Source organism: Larus michahellis, chromosome 15 (genome assembly GCF_964199755.1).
Source record: "Larus michahellis chromosome 15, bLarMic1.1, whole genome shotgun sequence".
Lineage (NCBI taxonomy): Eukaryota > Metazoa > Chordata > Aves > Charadriiformes > Laridae > Larus > Larus michahellis.
In genome coordinates, this window is record NC_133910.1 from 7,082,211 (window position 1) to 7,097,118 (window position 14,908).

At 51.0% G+C, this 14,908-nt stretch overlaps 1 protein-coding gene across 1 annotated transcript in view; it reads left to right on the forward strand.

Moving 5' to 3' along the window:
* Positions 1 to 14,908, forward strand: part of COL27A1 (collagen type XXVII alpha 1 chain) — a 163,260-nt gene that overhangs the window by 107,140 nt on the left and 41,212 nt on the right. The window contains exons 29-35 of the mRNA XM_074608623.1: positions 7,971 to 8,024; positions 8,996 to 9,040; positions 9,210 to 9,254; positions 9,479 to 9,532; positions 10,337 to 10,390; positions 12,702 to 12,755; positions 14,402 to 14,455. Coding sequence (XP_074464724.1) covers positions 7,971 to 8,024; positions 8,996 to 9,040; positions 9,210 to 9,254; positions 9,479 to 9,532; positions 10,337 to 10,390; positions 12,702 to 12,755; positions 14,402 to 14,455 — 360 coding nt within the window. The remainder of the gene's footprint in view (positions 1 to 7,970; positions 8,025 to 8,995; positions 9,041 to 9,209; positions 9,255 to 9,478; positions 9,533 to 10,336; positions 10,391 to 12,701; positions 12,756 to 14,401; positions 14,456 to 14,908) is intronic.

Genomic DNA, 14,908 nt, shown 5'->3' on the forward strand with positions numbered 1-14,908 from the left:
CCCCAGCTTAGTACTGGGTAACGCTAGCATCACTGACAGTGCTACAAGTACAAGTTACACTAGATAAATATTTCCCAAGCGCTCTGTGTCAGTTCACGTGTGGTTCTTCCTGCTCTGTTTGGGTGACAGCCGACAGCAGAATGACCTCTAGACCTGCCAAAGCTGCTTGTTTTCCTGCCTGTGACATCCAATCCATGTCCCACTGAGCTCCTCAATCTTTCCTCTTCTTCAACGGGACATTTATTGCAGGAGCATCCCTGCTTTGGGTTGTTTTTCCTTGTCCAGCTGCTTTACAAAGTATTAATAGCAAACACACGCGGGTTCTGCTGAAGGCCCCAACAACAGCATATTTTGCATTTCTCCCTCCAAGGACCTAATGATATCTGTTTCCATGTTTCATTCTCAAAGATGTAGTCTAGAGTAAATGATACGTTTTACCCACCCCAAGTCTCTCCTTCAACTGCAGCTCCTGCTTGGGGGATTCCGGACAGCCAAGGATCGCATGTGTTTCCCTATGCCAGGGCTAATACTGGCTTTGAATAGCTGGGACTGGCAAACGGAATTACCAGTTAGAGAGCTTTATAACCACAGAGTTATGTACCCTGGAACTGCTTTAAGCTTTAAAAGCACAGCTAGAAGGACACCAAGCCCAGCAGATGCATATCAGGGTTCAGCTTTTAACTTGTGGCTGGGAAAATCAGCTTCCTTGCTGCTCTTCTCTTTGGTGGGAAGGCCCATGGATCTCATTCCCTGGCTCCGCTTTTAGAGGGTCCCCTGGGGAGCGAGGTTTCTCTGTGCTACACAGCAGCAATGAACTGAGCTGTCTTGGGACATCCATGGTCATGATGGATGAGAAACTGGAGGCACTTTCAGGGGAGGCTTTGAATGGGTGGCAGAAAATATCTCAAGGTAAAACTACAGCACAGAGCTGAACGGGAAATGCCTTCTGAATGAATCCAGGCTGCCAACTGTGTGGGCTCTTGGAGAGGTGAGTCCTCCAAGGGGATCAGACATTTCTGCCAGTGCCTTTAATGTCCGCGGTGACGGAGAAGGAGTCCCAGCACTGCGTTCCCCCAGCTACCAGCCAGGGATGCTGGCCGCATCCCCCCGGCTCCGAGCCTCTCCTTATGACAGGCAGTCGCATACAACTGTGGGTTTGGCTGTTGGGTTGAGCAAGATTCACTCACATAAATCTTCTCCGGCTTCTTACTTCTGTGTTGGCCTAAAGTCCTCAAGCCACAAGGAGAGTAAATCTTGACCGGGCAGTTTTCAGCTCCACTTGTGCTGTCAGGAATGACGAAGTGGGTATTTATTCTCACCCAAGGTAAAACCAAGAGCAAAGCTGATTCAGCTCCTAAGAAAGGAGCTTGGCCAGCACAGCAGGGACCTGCCTTTGGGTGTAGCTAGATCCAGAGAGAGGGTGCCAAACCCTGCGGAGAAATCCTGCAGGACACCAACTGCCGCCAGCGCTGTCCATCCTCAAAGTGACGTACCAGAGACGTTCAGCTTCATGGCCTTGGGTTGCATTTTCTCTCCAGACGTTGAGTCTGGCAGACCCTGTGCCAGTTGTTCCCCCTGGACATTTCTCCACTGAGGAAGCCTAGACTTCAAAGTGCATCCCAGCCATGAAAACCAGAAACGCAGCGGTGGCTCTGTCGCGGCTGGCTGCGGAGCCCTGCAAAAAGTCACCCCAGGAATTGCAGAACGTGGAGGTAGAACAGAATTCAGTGCCCGGGGAAGAGGTCTTGATGTTGCCTTAAGACAGCAAGACCTTGATTGAGATCTTGATGTTGCCGTAAGGACACCGGTATCGGCAAGGAGCAGTCTTTGCCAGCAGGCGCTGAGCATCTGGGTCTGCTGCTGGTGCCCTGCGCTGATCCTGCCTTCAACACCCGCTGCTGGCCTGTGGCGTGGTGGAGATTCGGTGCCTTTGAGCACCGCAGTGATATAATCCATATAGAACTCGTGAGGCAGACTGACATCCTTTCCAAGATCCCCAGCAGAGAGGAGGAGCTTGGGCTTTGCTCTGAAATCCTACACATTTCAGTGAATATGATGATGGAAAGTTGGTGTTGTAAGGACCAGCAGATCTCCTGCCTGCAGGATTTCTGGTTTGTATATCTCTCTCTCAGGTTTTCCTTCTCTTCATACTCTCAGAAGATATTCCAGGCACATGGTATTCTTTGTTTGCCTAGTTTGTCCTGCTGTTCTGGCTCTTGGTTTTCTCAGGATGGGGAATTGATCCCCCAATTGTAATTTCAGACATTACCCTCTGTCTATCCTAGTTTACAAAAGGGACGTAATTCAATTCAGAATGGAAACATGAATGCAGCCTCCGCCAGATGTTTGTGGATTCCATGAGCTCTGTTTGTGGATACTTCATTAAAGTAATTTTGCTTTTGAAGGAAATGTAAATAGCAAATATGGTTTTGATTGTAAAGAACAATGGCGACTTTTGGGGGTCTGTGTTTATGTTGCGATAGCTTTGGTATTTTGCAGATATACATACAAATTTTAAAAAGAAAATTCTTTTAAAATTGTGACCTCCTTTTTAGTCATGACAGGGCTATTGTTTCTTCCCAAGTCTTTGTTTTGCCCATCAAACTGATAGTGAACAATCTTCCACAAACGCGGTTTCCCCTCTCCTCTTCCCTAAGGACAAGAAACATGGCCCTGTGAGCCCGGGCTTATTTCCCTTCGTCCGTCCTCAGTGTAGCACTTAGGCGTGTGCTTAACATTCAGCTAGTGACAGCTATGCACATATTTAAACCTAATTATTTAACCAAATCAAGGTTTAAATTTGGAGGCGGCTGATTCAGCAAGTCCCTCACCCTGTCTCACTTAAATTCAAAAGCACGTTTCTGTTAATCAGCTCCTCGCAGCAGGAAAACCTGTGGTCTCCAGCGTCCTCTATCAGGGATATCAATATCAAAACGCCCAGGTATTGACTGAGAATCTCTACAGAAGACTAAATACCAGCTGGAGCCATGACTTTGCAGCTCAGATCATAAAGCTGCACCTGAAATCCTGCTGTGAAGTGACCTACCTTGACCTGTTCTTCTGGCCAAGGCGTCTGTCAATATTTCTGGCATTTTATCTTCTCACTGGAGGGGATGCTGGGTACTGGCTCGGGCCAGAGGAGCTTTTTAAATCCCAAAGCATATTTCTCTTTTCCACTGTACCATTCACTCATCAAGCTCCTGCATTAACTATTGCCCAGGTGAAGCCTGCAAAGACGAGATAAGGCGTGCGGAGCTGCGCTCCCAGCGCTCTGCCCAGGTGGGGACCGCTCGCGCTGCCGCACAGACCCCGTACTTCCCAGCAGCACTGCCTGCAGGAATTTGAAAATGCCAGGGATTTATAAAGCGGTGTTATCTAAGCAAACATGAGAAGAGTTGCTTTTGCCGGGCCCAGCTGAGAAGTTGTTCATGAAGAAAAAGCAGAGGTATATTGTTTTGCTCCCGGGGACCTTTCTAGTTGTCTGGAAAAGCGTTAGAAGTGTGAGGAAAAGTTAGCTACAAATCTGTGGCCAGTAATGTCTCCCTTCAGCTCTGGGCAAGGCATCTGCTTGCTTTTCGTTTGGCCAGACTGCGATAGTGAAATATCAATATTTGGATAAAGGGGTAAGGAAGAAGCTCTGGATTTCTGGAAAGGAGCTACTGACTGCGTGTTCGTGCTTCTGCTGTTCAGAGGCTGGTTACTGTCTCTCTTTGAGCTCTGAGTATCTGCTTAAACAGGGGAAAATGCAGCGCTGCTTTGCAGAAACACTTTGTTTGAGTATTTAGCGCTGTTCTGCGGGAATGCTGCCTCTAGCAGCAGGATATACCTCTATTGGCTCACATGGACTAGCAATAAACCTGAATTGCAAAGCCCAGAGCTGAATTCCCCTGCATTTGTGAGCTGACGATGTTCATATCTGGCCAACATCGTAACACTTTGTTTTGTCGGGGATTGCTGATAGCGCTGCTCAGCATTGCATGTCTCTGAGGGCAATACTGTCTCGGCCTGGGGACTCACTGATCGTGCAACTCTATGACCTGCTTTGCTACTGTTGCTGGAGCCTACATTTACCAAAACTCGTGGTTAACGGGGGGCAGCATGTGACTGCAGGTGAGACTTGCAAGGACCCAATGATGGCTTTCCACTACATAGCTCCACGGGCACCTGCTCAGGGATTATAGTGAGAAATGTGCCCATGTAAGACATTGAAACTAGAATTAAAAGAAAAGCTGGGCTCCGTCCAGCTGTATCTTGCTGCCTGCTGAGAGGACCTCAGCGCAGGCGCAACTTACTGCAGCTGGAGCATCGGCATTCGGACACAGGGACGCAGAGCTGTGATTTCCCGCACAGTGCCATTTTGGCTTCTCTTGCCAGAAAACACAGCCAAAAAGGGAAACTCATCTGTTGAGGTCGCAGTGAGTGATCACAGTTGGTCTTGTGGCTCCTGTGCTTCAGGGGGGCTGCCCAGGCACATCCCTGTGCTGTGACTCCCTGCGTGACCTCGGCTGAGCTGCTTTGAGATGGATGTGGCAATGCCTTTGAGCAGTTCATGTCCAACTGGATTCAATGAAACAGTTGACCAGGTTTTCAAATGCTCCACCAGCCCGAAGCCTGTATCTCTCTGTGCCTTGGCTGTCCGTGTGCAAAGGAGCGGACCGATCTTGATTCAACCCTCCTTTTTTTCCTGTTTACATTATAAAGCTACTTGGAGCTTGTACTGTTTGTACAGCCCTGGCCCAGCAGGACCTCTCCCGAGCTGTGTATGCCATATAAATACTGACGCAGGCTAAAGAAAAGCTTCCTTCTCTGTTTCCTGGGCTCCTAGAGATGCTGACAATGGTGATAAAGCCATGCCTCTCACTGCACCCTCCTTACCCCGTTCTTAGGATGGGTCCATGCTGCGTATGCCCTTAGGATGTTATTCCCTGAGGTGCCTCTCTACACGCTCGCCCTGGTCCCTCTGCCCTGCCATGCTCAGGGTGGCCATGCCTGGCTGTTCAGTTCATTTTGAAGGGCTGAAGGTTCAAGGGGAGCCCAAGGAGCTGTGCTCAGCCCTGCCTGCATGGCCAAACCGCTGGGGCTGCAGGGGAAAGGCACCTTCCCCCTGTGCCTTGCGGCATTTGGCATGGGATGCTCCCTGGAGAGCTGCCAGGACCTCATTCACTCATCTCTAACTGGCGTTGTCAGTAAAAGAGGGTTTTAAAGATTTAACTAATTGACTAAATGTAGCCTTTCCTGTCAGGGAAAATTAGGGGAAGCCTTTATCCTGGGTTTCGGCCCAGGAGGCTGGAGAAGATGAAGCTTGCCACATGCATTTGCAAATACGGGGTCAACTTTCTCCTTCTTTAGGTCAGATGCCGATGAGATGTGTTGTGATGGGATTAGGCAGGTGACTGCTGTGAAGTGAGATTGCCCTGGCAGATCCTGCGCTGCTGGTGACAGGGCTCTGCTGGAAGAAATGAGGATACCGTAAACACTTCCCCAGCCAGCCCTGCCAGGCTGGACCACTGCGAACCACAGCCATCGCTGCCCATGCTGCGGCACTGGGCGAGGGCTGAGGACACTCACCAGCCTCCAGCTGGCTGGGACCAGCCCAGCACCAGCAAAAGCGGGTGGATAGGGCAGGACAGGCTACAGAAGATGGGTCTGGAGGGGACAGACGCATCCCACTTTCCTTCCCCGTCAGCATCTGTCCTGGAATGGAGACCTCTAACCTGGGCCATCGCTGCTGTTTCCTTGTCCCACTTGCCTCTGATCCCTGCTCCCTCCTTCTCTAACACCAGCGCTGAGCTACTGAGTCTTTCCCTTCAGCACATCTTCAGAAGCGGGTAACCCTGTCATCTCGGGTAGTAAAGATGTAATTGCACAAAATAACTGAATGGCTGCTCAAAGAGGAGGGGAACAGTGTGTTTTCCAGGGAGGATGAGAAGTTGGGTGGCAAGGTGCTTTCCCAGGGTGCCAGTGCCATGCCCATGCTGACGCCTCCCTTCTCTTTGGGCAGCCCGGTACCCAGCCCGGGGCAGGTCTGTGTGTTTTGCTGGGTTACTGGATGTCCCGGTCACCACACGCAGCTCCCCAGATGCCTCCAAGCCCTGCTCCCCCTCTGCTCCAACCTACAGCGCTGTCTGGCTTCAGCTGTCAGTAGCCCTGCTTTTAAATGACCTTCTGGTTTCTGTCATTGTGCTTTGAGGTTTATGGGGACGTGGATTAATAAAACTTTTGGTCTTTACTGCTCTGTGATCTAGTGGCCAGCATGAGCTGGGGTCTGGGGCTGGTGAGAGCTGCCATTACATTAGTGTAGCAAAGCGCCGACCTGTGAACCACCCCATTTGGTTGTGGTGTCCCCATCTGGTGCACAGTCCTTCTCTGTCCGTCTGTCCCAGAGACCAGGCTGAGCGTTCTTTAGAGCTCTGTCTTACTGGCATGCAGTTCAGGCTTTTGGTTATTTAATCTCTGGTACGCTCAGCGGCACAGGGTTTTGCCAAGCGCAGTAGAAGTTTTTGCATTATTTTATATTGACAATGTTTGTCTGCTGTAATAATTTGGCTAGGTTTCCTATACATCTTCTGCTGTTACACTGCCTTTCTTTGTGAGTCTCTCTCTCTTGCCTGTCATAGTGGAGTTACTTTTCTAACACATTGGCTCCCTAGCCCCGTTATTACTTTTGGCACTCGGTTTGCATCCCGATTAAGCACGTTGGCTCCTGTTTTCTCTATTTCCGCGCTGGCCTGCTCTCAGGATTCCTCTTACCACTACATTCTAGCACCGCTCTGTGTTTTTATTTATTATTTATATTGCAGTAACGCCTAAGAGTCCCAACTGAGCTCATGGCCCGATTATGAACATGATGTGCATTAATAGAGTCTCTTGATATGCCCTTTTTTTACTGTTGTCTTTTCCCTGACCATGGCTCTGTTTATTCTCTGTTAGAGTAACACACTGGTTTCTGGGGTTCGAATGGTGCAGGAAGCTGCAGGTTCAGCTCTTTTGACGTTAGCTTGAAAGCTAGATCACAGTTGTCCCCTCTTTGAGACCAGTTCTCTCCCCAGCTAGCACCCTCTGGAAGAGGAAGAACACCCATTCCTTAAGGATATGGCTTCCCAAGCCGTACCATGAGCTGTTCAATTCTAGCTAATCACTTCCAGGATCTCTCACTATCTGAACTCTTGTATGTGCCACGAGCATTGCTAACCATGCGCGTGTCCCGTACACCTCCCGAGGTCCTCGTGCCTCCTCCATGCGCAAACCCAGGAGCAGATGCCGGGCGTAGGACCAGACATGCCAAAGCAGGCACGGCTGGCTGCGCTCCTCCCAGCATCCATATGCATGAGCACCTGCCTGACACTTAAGAGCAGCCAGTTCTTTAAATAGCAGGTAACTGTAACTGAGGGCTTGGAGTTCAGCTGCCAGCAGATAAACCCTGCTCTTTGGGAGCAGTTTGGGGCCCAGGAGAATTGTGAAGGAACTGTATGATGGGGGCTTGCGTGCATATTTTGTAGCATTATTGTCCTGATGGCGACCATCAGACAGTGTAGTAAGGTTAAGGGCAGGGGCAGTTGGAAAAGCATGGTTTTGAGGAAGGAAGAGGTTTGATATCAATAAGGCTAGAACTGCAAGTCTGTCCATTGCAAAACCCTTGTGATGTAACTGTTGTCTGAAAATAAGGCTGTTCTGGCCTGCCTTTCTCCTCTGGCTTTGTTTTGTGGTTGGTAGTTGGTTTAACAGGAATAAAAAACATTTTGGTGCTGTGTGCTGGTAAATGGTGAGAAGTGAAGCAACAAAAGACAGAAAGGGATCTGTTGAGTCCTGGGCTCCCTGCTCCTGTGCTCAACCCAACCAGGTATAGGTTGGCTTAGCCAGGACTGATCTCATGGATTTTCCTGGTGGCCAAAGCTAAAGTGACTGCTGTATTTTCCAGTGAGACGTATACTCTGTGTTCTTATTTTTGCCTCTCTTATGCCTTTTTCCAGGGTGCTAGAGGGCCTGATGGACCAGTAGGCGAGCCGGGGTCACGAGGTGTCAAGGTGAGTGCCAGCAGGTGGCCAGGTTGGCCAAGGCTGCTTTTAGCTGTGTTGTGAAATGCTCTGGGCAGGATCAAGGTCACATCCTCCTCTAGGAACAGGCGATGTTCAATCGCTCCATGAGGATCAGCCATCAGGGATGAGTCTTTTGTTCAGCCGGGGTAAAATCTGCCCAATGCAGGCATCAGGGCCCTTGCAGCTGGGGTCTGAGACCCTGGATACAGAGGCAGTCCACAAACTTAAAAGGGCCTCTGCTAAAATAATAGGGTTCTCGCAGGAAGGGGAGAAGCTTTAACTGGCAGCGAGGGCACTTGGCTGTTACATCTGAACATAGCAGAAAAAATGGAGCAATTTAACATGACTGGTAAAATATGACCTAAGGGAATACATATCTGTTCTGATGTACTTCATGTTGATTAGGTCAGGACAGGAAAAAACAGAGGGCAGGAGATGGCTGGTGCAAAGAGAGCCTGGCAGATACCCTGCCTGAGCAGAGCCTCACCCAAGCCTGCTCCTTCACAGACTTTGAGAAGGGCTTATGGGAGAGTTTCTCCCGTTGGCAGCAGCCTGGTGTGCGAGCAGTGCGGCAGAGCTGGACCCTTGTCCTACCATTGAACGTCCCAGACTCCGTCCCCTGCACAGCACACGTGGCCCTGTGAATGCAATTTGGATGGGGAATCTCCCTTATTGCATGCCCTGCCAGGTGGGGCTGTGCCGAATCTCCCGAGAATCCCAGCTTCCTTCAAAGCAGTGTTTGCTCAAAAAACCCTAGGCCGTGCAGCCCATTGCCCACACTCCCTGCTGACTGGGGTGTTCCTCAGGGCAGGGTCCTGGGCTTTTGGCCTCTCAAAAGCTGAAGGGAACAGGAGCGAATATTTGATGCACAAAAATGCAAGAGCAGGTGGGCTGGAGCAGAAGGGCATCGCCAATAGTTTGTGCTCCTGCCAACGTGTCTTTGTCTTTTTGCTTTGCAGGGCCGACCAGGGGAGCCAGGCAAGCTGGGGCCAGATGGGCTGCAGGTATGTCCTCTGCGAGAGCCAGTGCCTGCCAAACCTGGCACGGTGTCAGTCCCCGTGGGGGTACCCACACGTACACACTGTCCAGGGAGCTGCAGCTTCCCCTGGTCAAAGCGCCACAGGTGTCTCGGCACATTCCCAGCTGCTAATCGCTGTAACCGTGTGTTCACAGGGGAAGATGGGTGAGACTGGGGAGACAGGAGCACGTGGCTTCCCAGTAAGTGTCCATCCCTTGTGCTTCCTTTCATAACCTCAGTTTCACTCAAATGCATAAGTTTTGGGTGCTGGTCCAGGAGGGAGAACTCGGACAGTATCTCACACTTATGAGGCCACCTCTCTGCTCCTTTTACTGGAGCGTTTACAAGATGCATGTTACTGCCGAGAGGCATGCAAGATTGCCATGGGGTTGGAGCTGACCTTGTTTTTCTTTAATTTTTCTAGGGTATCCAAGGACCTTCTGGACCTCCAGGAGCAAAAGGGGCTCCAGGCGACCCGGCAAGTGTCTTATCACTCTCTCTTCATCTGTCTTTCCTTGCACACACACAGACACTTCATTTCTTTCTCTGTCTGTCTGTTCTCCGCCACTCATTCCCATTCCCAGCTGCTTTGTCCTTGCCAACTCCAGCATGGTCAGAGATGTGAAAGATTTGGCTAGAGTCCTAGGAGGCACGAGGAAAGACAAGGTCAGAGCCCTGGAAAGCAAAAGGGAGCCATGGAACAACCAGGGAGAGTGTAGGATACAGCCTGGGCTGGATTTCAGAAGGGAAGGGGGAAAGGAAGAGCAAGGTTGGGTCTGGGACAGGGTCAGATGTAACGGGAAGGATTGGGCTGGGTTGGTAGGTAGAGCTGAAGGGGACCAGGAGGGAGGCTGATGGGGTCAGAAGTGAGCCCACAGCTTTGGGGAAGGCACTGGGAGGTGAAGGGTGAAGACATAGACCTCAAGGAGGGCAAACAGGACCACCAAAGCAGGAAGAGGGGTCGTCATCTGCTCTCTGCGTCTGTGGGGACTGACCTGGACTGTGAAGGGAGAGGGTAAACCAGGCATTTTCAGGTTGCCAACTGCAGTTGTTTTAGTTGGGAGACAGAAAGATGAAGGACCTTCTGAGCTGCTGTTTGCCTGTGAAGATGCCTCAGCACACCCATTGCTGGCCTCTCCATCTCACTGGCCATCTCTTGCATCCTGCATAGCTCACTGTGATGTGGTGATATCTGGTGTTTTACCTTACAGGCCATTGAAGTGATGGCCCTTCAGAAATGAAAGCAGTTGTATGAAAAGAGCATTGTGTCTCTGTTTTTCAGGGTCCACAAGGACCACAAGGACCACCTGGGCCTTTGGGAGAAATCGGGCATAAGGTAGGTCTGAGCTTTGCTCCTATTTGTTTTCCCCTTGCATCAAGAATAGCAGGACTGGGGCAGGAGTAAATGTGGAGAGGCACATCCTTCTATATGTGGGGCACAAGCAGGAATGATTTCCCTCAAGTCTGAAAGTCAACTTCCAAAGCAAACAGTGCAAATCAGAAATTCAAGCATCATTTTCATCACAGCCCATAGACACCCAGTTGGTAGATGTGCAGACCCGTCTTCACGACAAGAGAAACACTGCAAAGCTGACCACACTAACAAGTCCCAGGCACGGCTCTGCGACCACACCGGGGACCACCTTTCTGCACCAGGGTGCAGAGTCACGGACCAAATACAGTAACAATTCAAACCGAAAACTGGTCTTTTCTTTCCCCCTCACTGGTGCCATTGCTGACAAGACATGGCTTTGTCAGCCCGCCTGGATTGCTATGGCAGTCCCATCGCGAGCTGCTGCAGCCAGTGGAGGAAGCTCAGAGAAACGCCTTCGCTGCTGACTCTGCTTTTGGGTTGCCGTTGCCGTGAAGCAGTGGCACAAACACTCCATAACCAAAGCAGCAGCAGCTGCCAAAGAGTGCCCCGATGGAGCGCAGGAGATGCCTCCATGGTTTCCCCCTAACTCGTCTGCAGTCTTGGCTTGATTTCGCTCCCCTCAAAGTGTTGTAGTCTTGGCTGTGTATACCAGATGTGCCAGTTCCCTTTGGGTAGCTCCTTTCCATAGGTCCCGGGCTGTAACATAGACGTGATGTTTCGCTTGGTTGTGAAAACAGCAGCGAAGGTGACTTTTAATGCAGTCTACTGCAAAGCGTATGAGTCATGAAAGTTTCCATTCTCATGGCTGCTAGACTGGATGGAGTGTGCTCTCAGCGTGGTAAACCACACTGGGGAGCTGGAAAGCTGCTACTGAGCCACTCTGGGTGTTGCCAACCAAGAAAATACAGAGCTTTATTCAAATCTGTGACTCTTCCAGGAGCCTTTCTCTGCACTGGCACCTCCGCAGAAACCAAAGCAGGATTTTTGCTTTCATTGGAGCTTGAATTTTCTCATTGCGTGAACTTGACCATTTGTTGTAAACCCAACATGCGCCCTGATCCCTCCTCTGCTTGAATCCATTTCAGCAAGCGAGGAACTGGCTTTATTCCCTGGGCAGACGAGTGCTCCCTTGACTATGTGCTCTTTTTTCCTTTATTCCTAACTGCAAAGAGAAGGGAGATTGTTGTCCGGAAAACAAATATCATAAGTAAATAAACCACTCAAATCCTTTAAAGACAAGATTTGCTGTCCTATATTTGGGCTTGTTTTACTGATTCTCATTCCCCATGCTTCCCAGAGGTACTAGCAAATGTACAAAGATTAAAGCTCCCAATTGATCTTGGTCCTAAAGGTATCTAACGAACGTGACCCCGCTATGGCAAGGCTGCACGTGGCAGCTGGACCCCGAGTAATAGTTTGCAACGTCATTCTCTCATCTTGCCTCTTTCTTTCTTACTTCACATAGTTTTCCAAGTCGGGCACTCATTTTTGGCTCTCTGGGGGATGCCAAGACCGTCTACCAGGGTCTCTGCTCGGATAGACAGGGACACGTTATCTCATCTGCCAGGCACTTTCTTCCAGCCAGCACAGCCTGGCGACAGCCCTGGGCCATGGATATCTGGTCTGAGCCCAGTCGTTGGCATTAGGATGTTTACTGGCCCATTACAGCCGGAGAAAGTGGGTGATGGATGTCAAGGCTAATCTGGCCAAAGTTTGTGCTGAAGGGTTTGGTGTAACCTTGCTGTTCTTGGCTCCCTTTCGCTGTCCCAGAGCTGGCAGCACCATTGTGCCCCTGCCTCTCCGGGAGCGTGGAGCCAATGGCTCCGCTGGAAGCTGTGTCGCCTGGGGCAGTTCACTGCGCCTGCAAACCCCGACCGACACGAGACTGGTGGCACCAAGAGTGTGCTCACGCCAGCAGTAACGGAGAAGTGGGGCTGCAGGAAGCAAGAGCACAGCTGAGCATTTTTGTTATCCACTGTATCAGCCAACCTGCTGGAGCCTTGTGAAGGGCTTCAGAGGAAGCTGGGGGCTGCCGCAGGGCCGGGGAGCGGGGAGGCGTGAGAGACAAGCAGAGCCCTTCCAGGAACCAGGCACACGGGGGTACTGGGCCTCTTTGATGCTGCGTACCCTAAGCCAGCTCCGGGGAGGTAATTACATTGCAAACAGGGCTCCGCTGTCCCAGGAGGGCTCTGCTAAAGGAATTATGTCTTTGATCTTGCTTTCTACTCTGTTACAATGGGTTTTTTCATTATCTTTTTTTTTTTTTTTCCAGGGACCGCCTGGCTCAATGGGACAACCTGGCCTCGCAGGTGAACCTGGCATGAAGGTAAGAAAAACCCTTAGTGCAAGTTCTCTGCCAGACCAGGGAGATAATAGCAACGTCTGTTGCTGCAGGACTGTCTGACATTGCAGGTTCACCCTCCAGTAGCCAAAGCAGACAGCATACGCAACAAAAGATAAAGTTTAAAAAGTAAAACCAGGTTAACGTTAAGCCCTTGGTTACAAATTCCTGAGCCCCATCCCGAGGGAGAGGCTGTCGGTGCTGGGGACAAGCACCGTCTCAGGGGTCTTCTGCCTGTGAAGGGCTTTGGAAATGAAGCTCAACTCATTTGCAGATCCAAAATCTGAGTGGAGAAGGGAGTCCTTGAGACCCAGAGATCCAGGCAGCTTCTAATCTGAAACAAGAAGAGTCTTAGGAAGGTCCCAAACTTAAAAATACCCTCAGACAAGGTCCTGCCACAGTTTCCAAGCCTCAACTCTGTGGGGACTGAACTCCTCTAATGGTTATGGGGGAAGGGTGCTCTACTCAGAGCCATGAATGCACCTTCTTGTCCCCATGGAAAGGCCTATAAAAACCGTCTCTGTTTGAATAAGATCCCTGTGCTGAGCAGCTCAGAGGGGGTTTTATTTTATCCTAACCCCCTTTCTGCTTGGTTTGAAGGTTCGCTCCTGTGTGGAGAGCTTTTGAACAGACTCTGTGTGGGGATTAAATGCAATTTCCTCTTTGCTGTTCTTCACTCCCCACCCCCAGCCCCATCCTTTGCCATGTTTTCCTTGGCAAATCTTCTGACACTTCACTGGAGCTACCGTGTCTTTGGCGTCCTGATACTTCACGAGTGTTTCAGCTCCCGTGCTCCTGGCTGCCCTCCTTGGGAACAGGACACAATGGTTTGTGCAAACACCCCTTTAACCCCTTTAACTTTTGACGTGTTGTCAGTGCAACACGTCCTTGCTGGGGGGTCAGAGAGTGAGAGTCCTGTGCTGCTCCTTCTCCGAAGCTGGGAAGTGCTGGGACATGCTGGGGTTGCTCTGGGCAGTGATCGCTTGCAGACCAGTTTGCTGTATGGATAGGTCAAACCTGTTTCTCCTTCTGCCTCTGAATTTCCTGAGCCAGACTCCTTGCAAAGCAGTTCGCTTGGATGGGCACACATGGGAGGTAGCTGCCCTGTGGCTGTTGTACCCCCAGTGCAACCTCGCAGCCTGTTGCCAAGATCCATTTGTTTGCCAGATCCAAGCACCTTCAGTTCATTTGTTTTGGTGCCATCAAAGATTCAGGTTCTTCTCCACCTTCCTCAGTCGTGCTGGCGCTCAAAGAGCTGTCAGCTGTCTTCTCCCTCGCTCCAGCTGTGTCTGCCACAGTGCTGCATTGCACCCAGCATTGCTGCTTTTCCTGCCAAAGGCCCATGCCAAGGGAATATCTTCTGGTTCTGCAGCTGCAGGAAGCACAAACCACTCTTGTACCCCTGTCCTGTTGGGCATCATTGAGAGCCTGCGAGGTGTGCACTGGCCTTCTTCAAGCAGAGGCGCTGGTGATGCCAACCTGTCCTTTGGACCCCCTTGCAAACTGGAGTGAAGGTGCTTGTGTGGGAGAGGAATGAAAAAGTCAAAATGAGGGGTGCGATGCGAAGTGTTTCATCCTGACTCACCGCCAGTAGACAGCTTGTCTCCATGTCTGTGGTTCCTTCTTTGTAGGGTGATCCTGGCCAGCTGGGAGTCCCTGGAGAGCAAGGCCTCATTGGCCAAAGGGTAAGTACGGTCACCTTCTCGTAGGACTTCTCTGTTGTACTAGTTCCCCAGAGGCTCTGTTCCTTGGGCAGGCAGACAGACCCTGCCCTGGGCATCCCGTAACCCTTATGGCCCTTGTTGCTTCTCCGGGTGGTGGAAACACCTTCCTCGCAGAGCCTGTCAGCTTGAGCTCACCAGCTTACCTGAGCCTCTCCAGTGCTACAGTGCTGCTTTGCAAAGCGCTGTGACAACCTCGCGTATGAAAGGGGCAGTGTGGGAACAGACCCGTCCTGTTCCCCAGCCAGGCGCTGCCAGGAGGGTGCCGTCCACACGGAGCAGGGAGACGCTGGAGCAGAAGGCGGGCATTAAGCAGGGAAACACTGGCTGCACTATGCACACGTGGGAGGGAGCCAGGGACGGGATGAATGCACAGATTGAAGCCGGCAATGGCTCTTGTCCCTTCTCAGGACTACG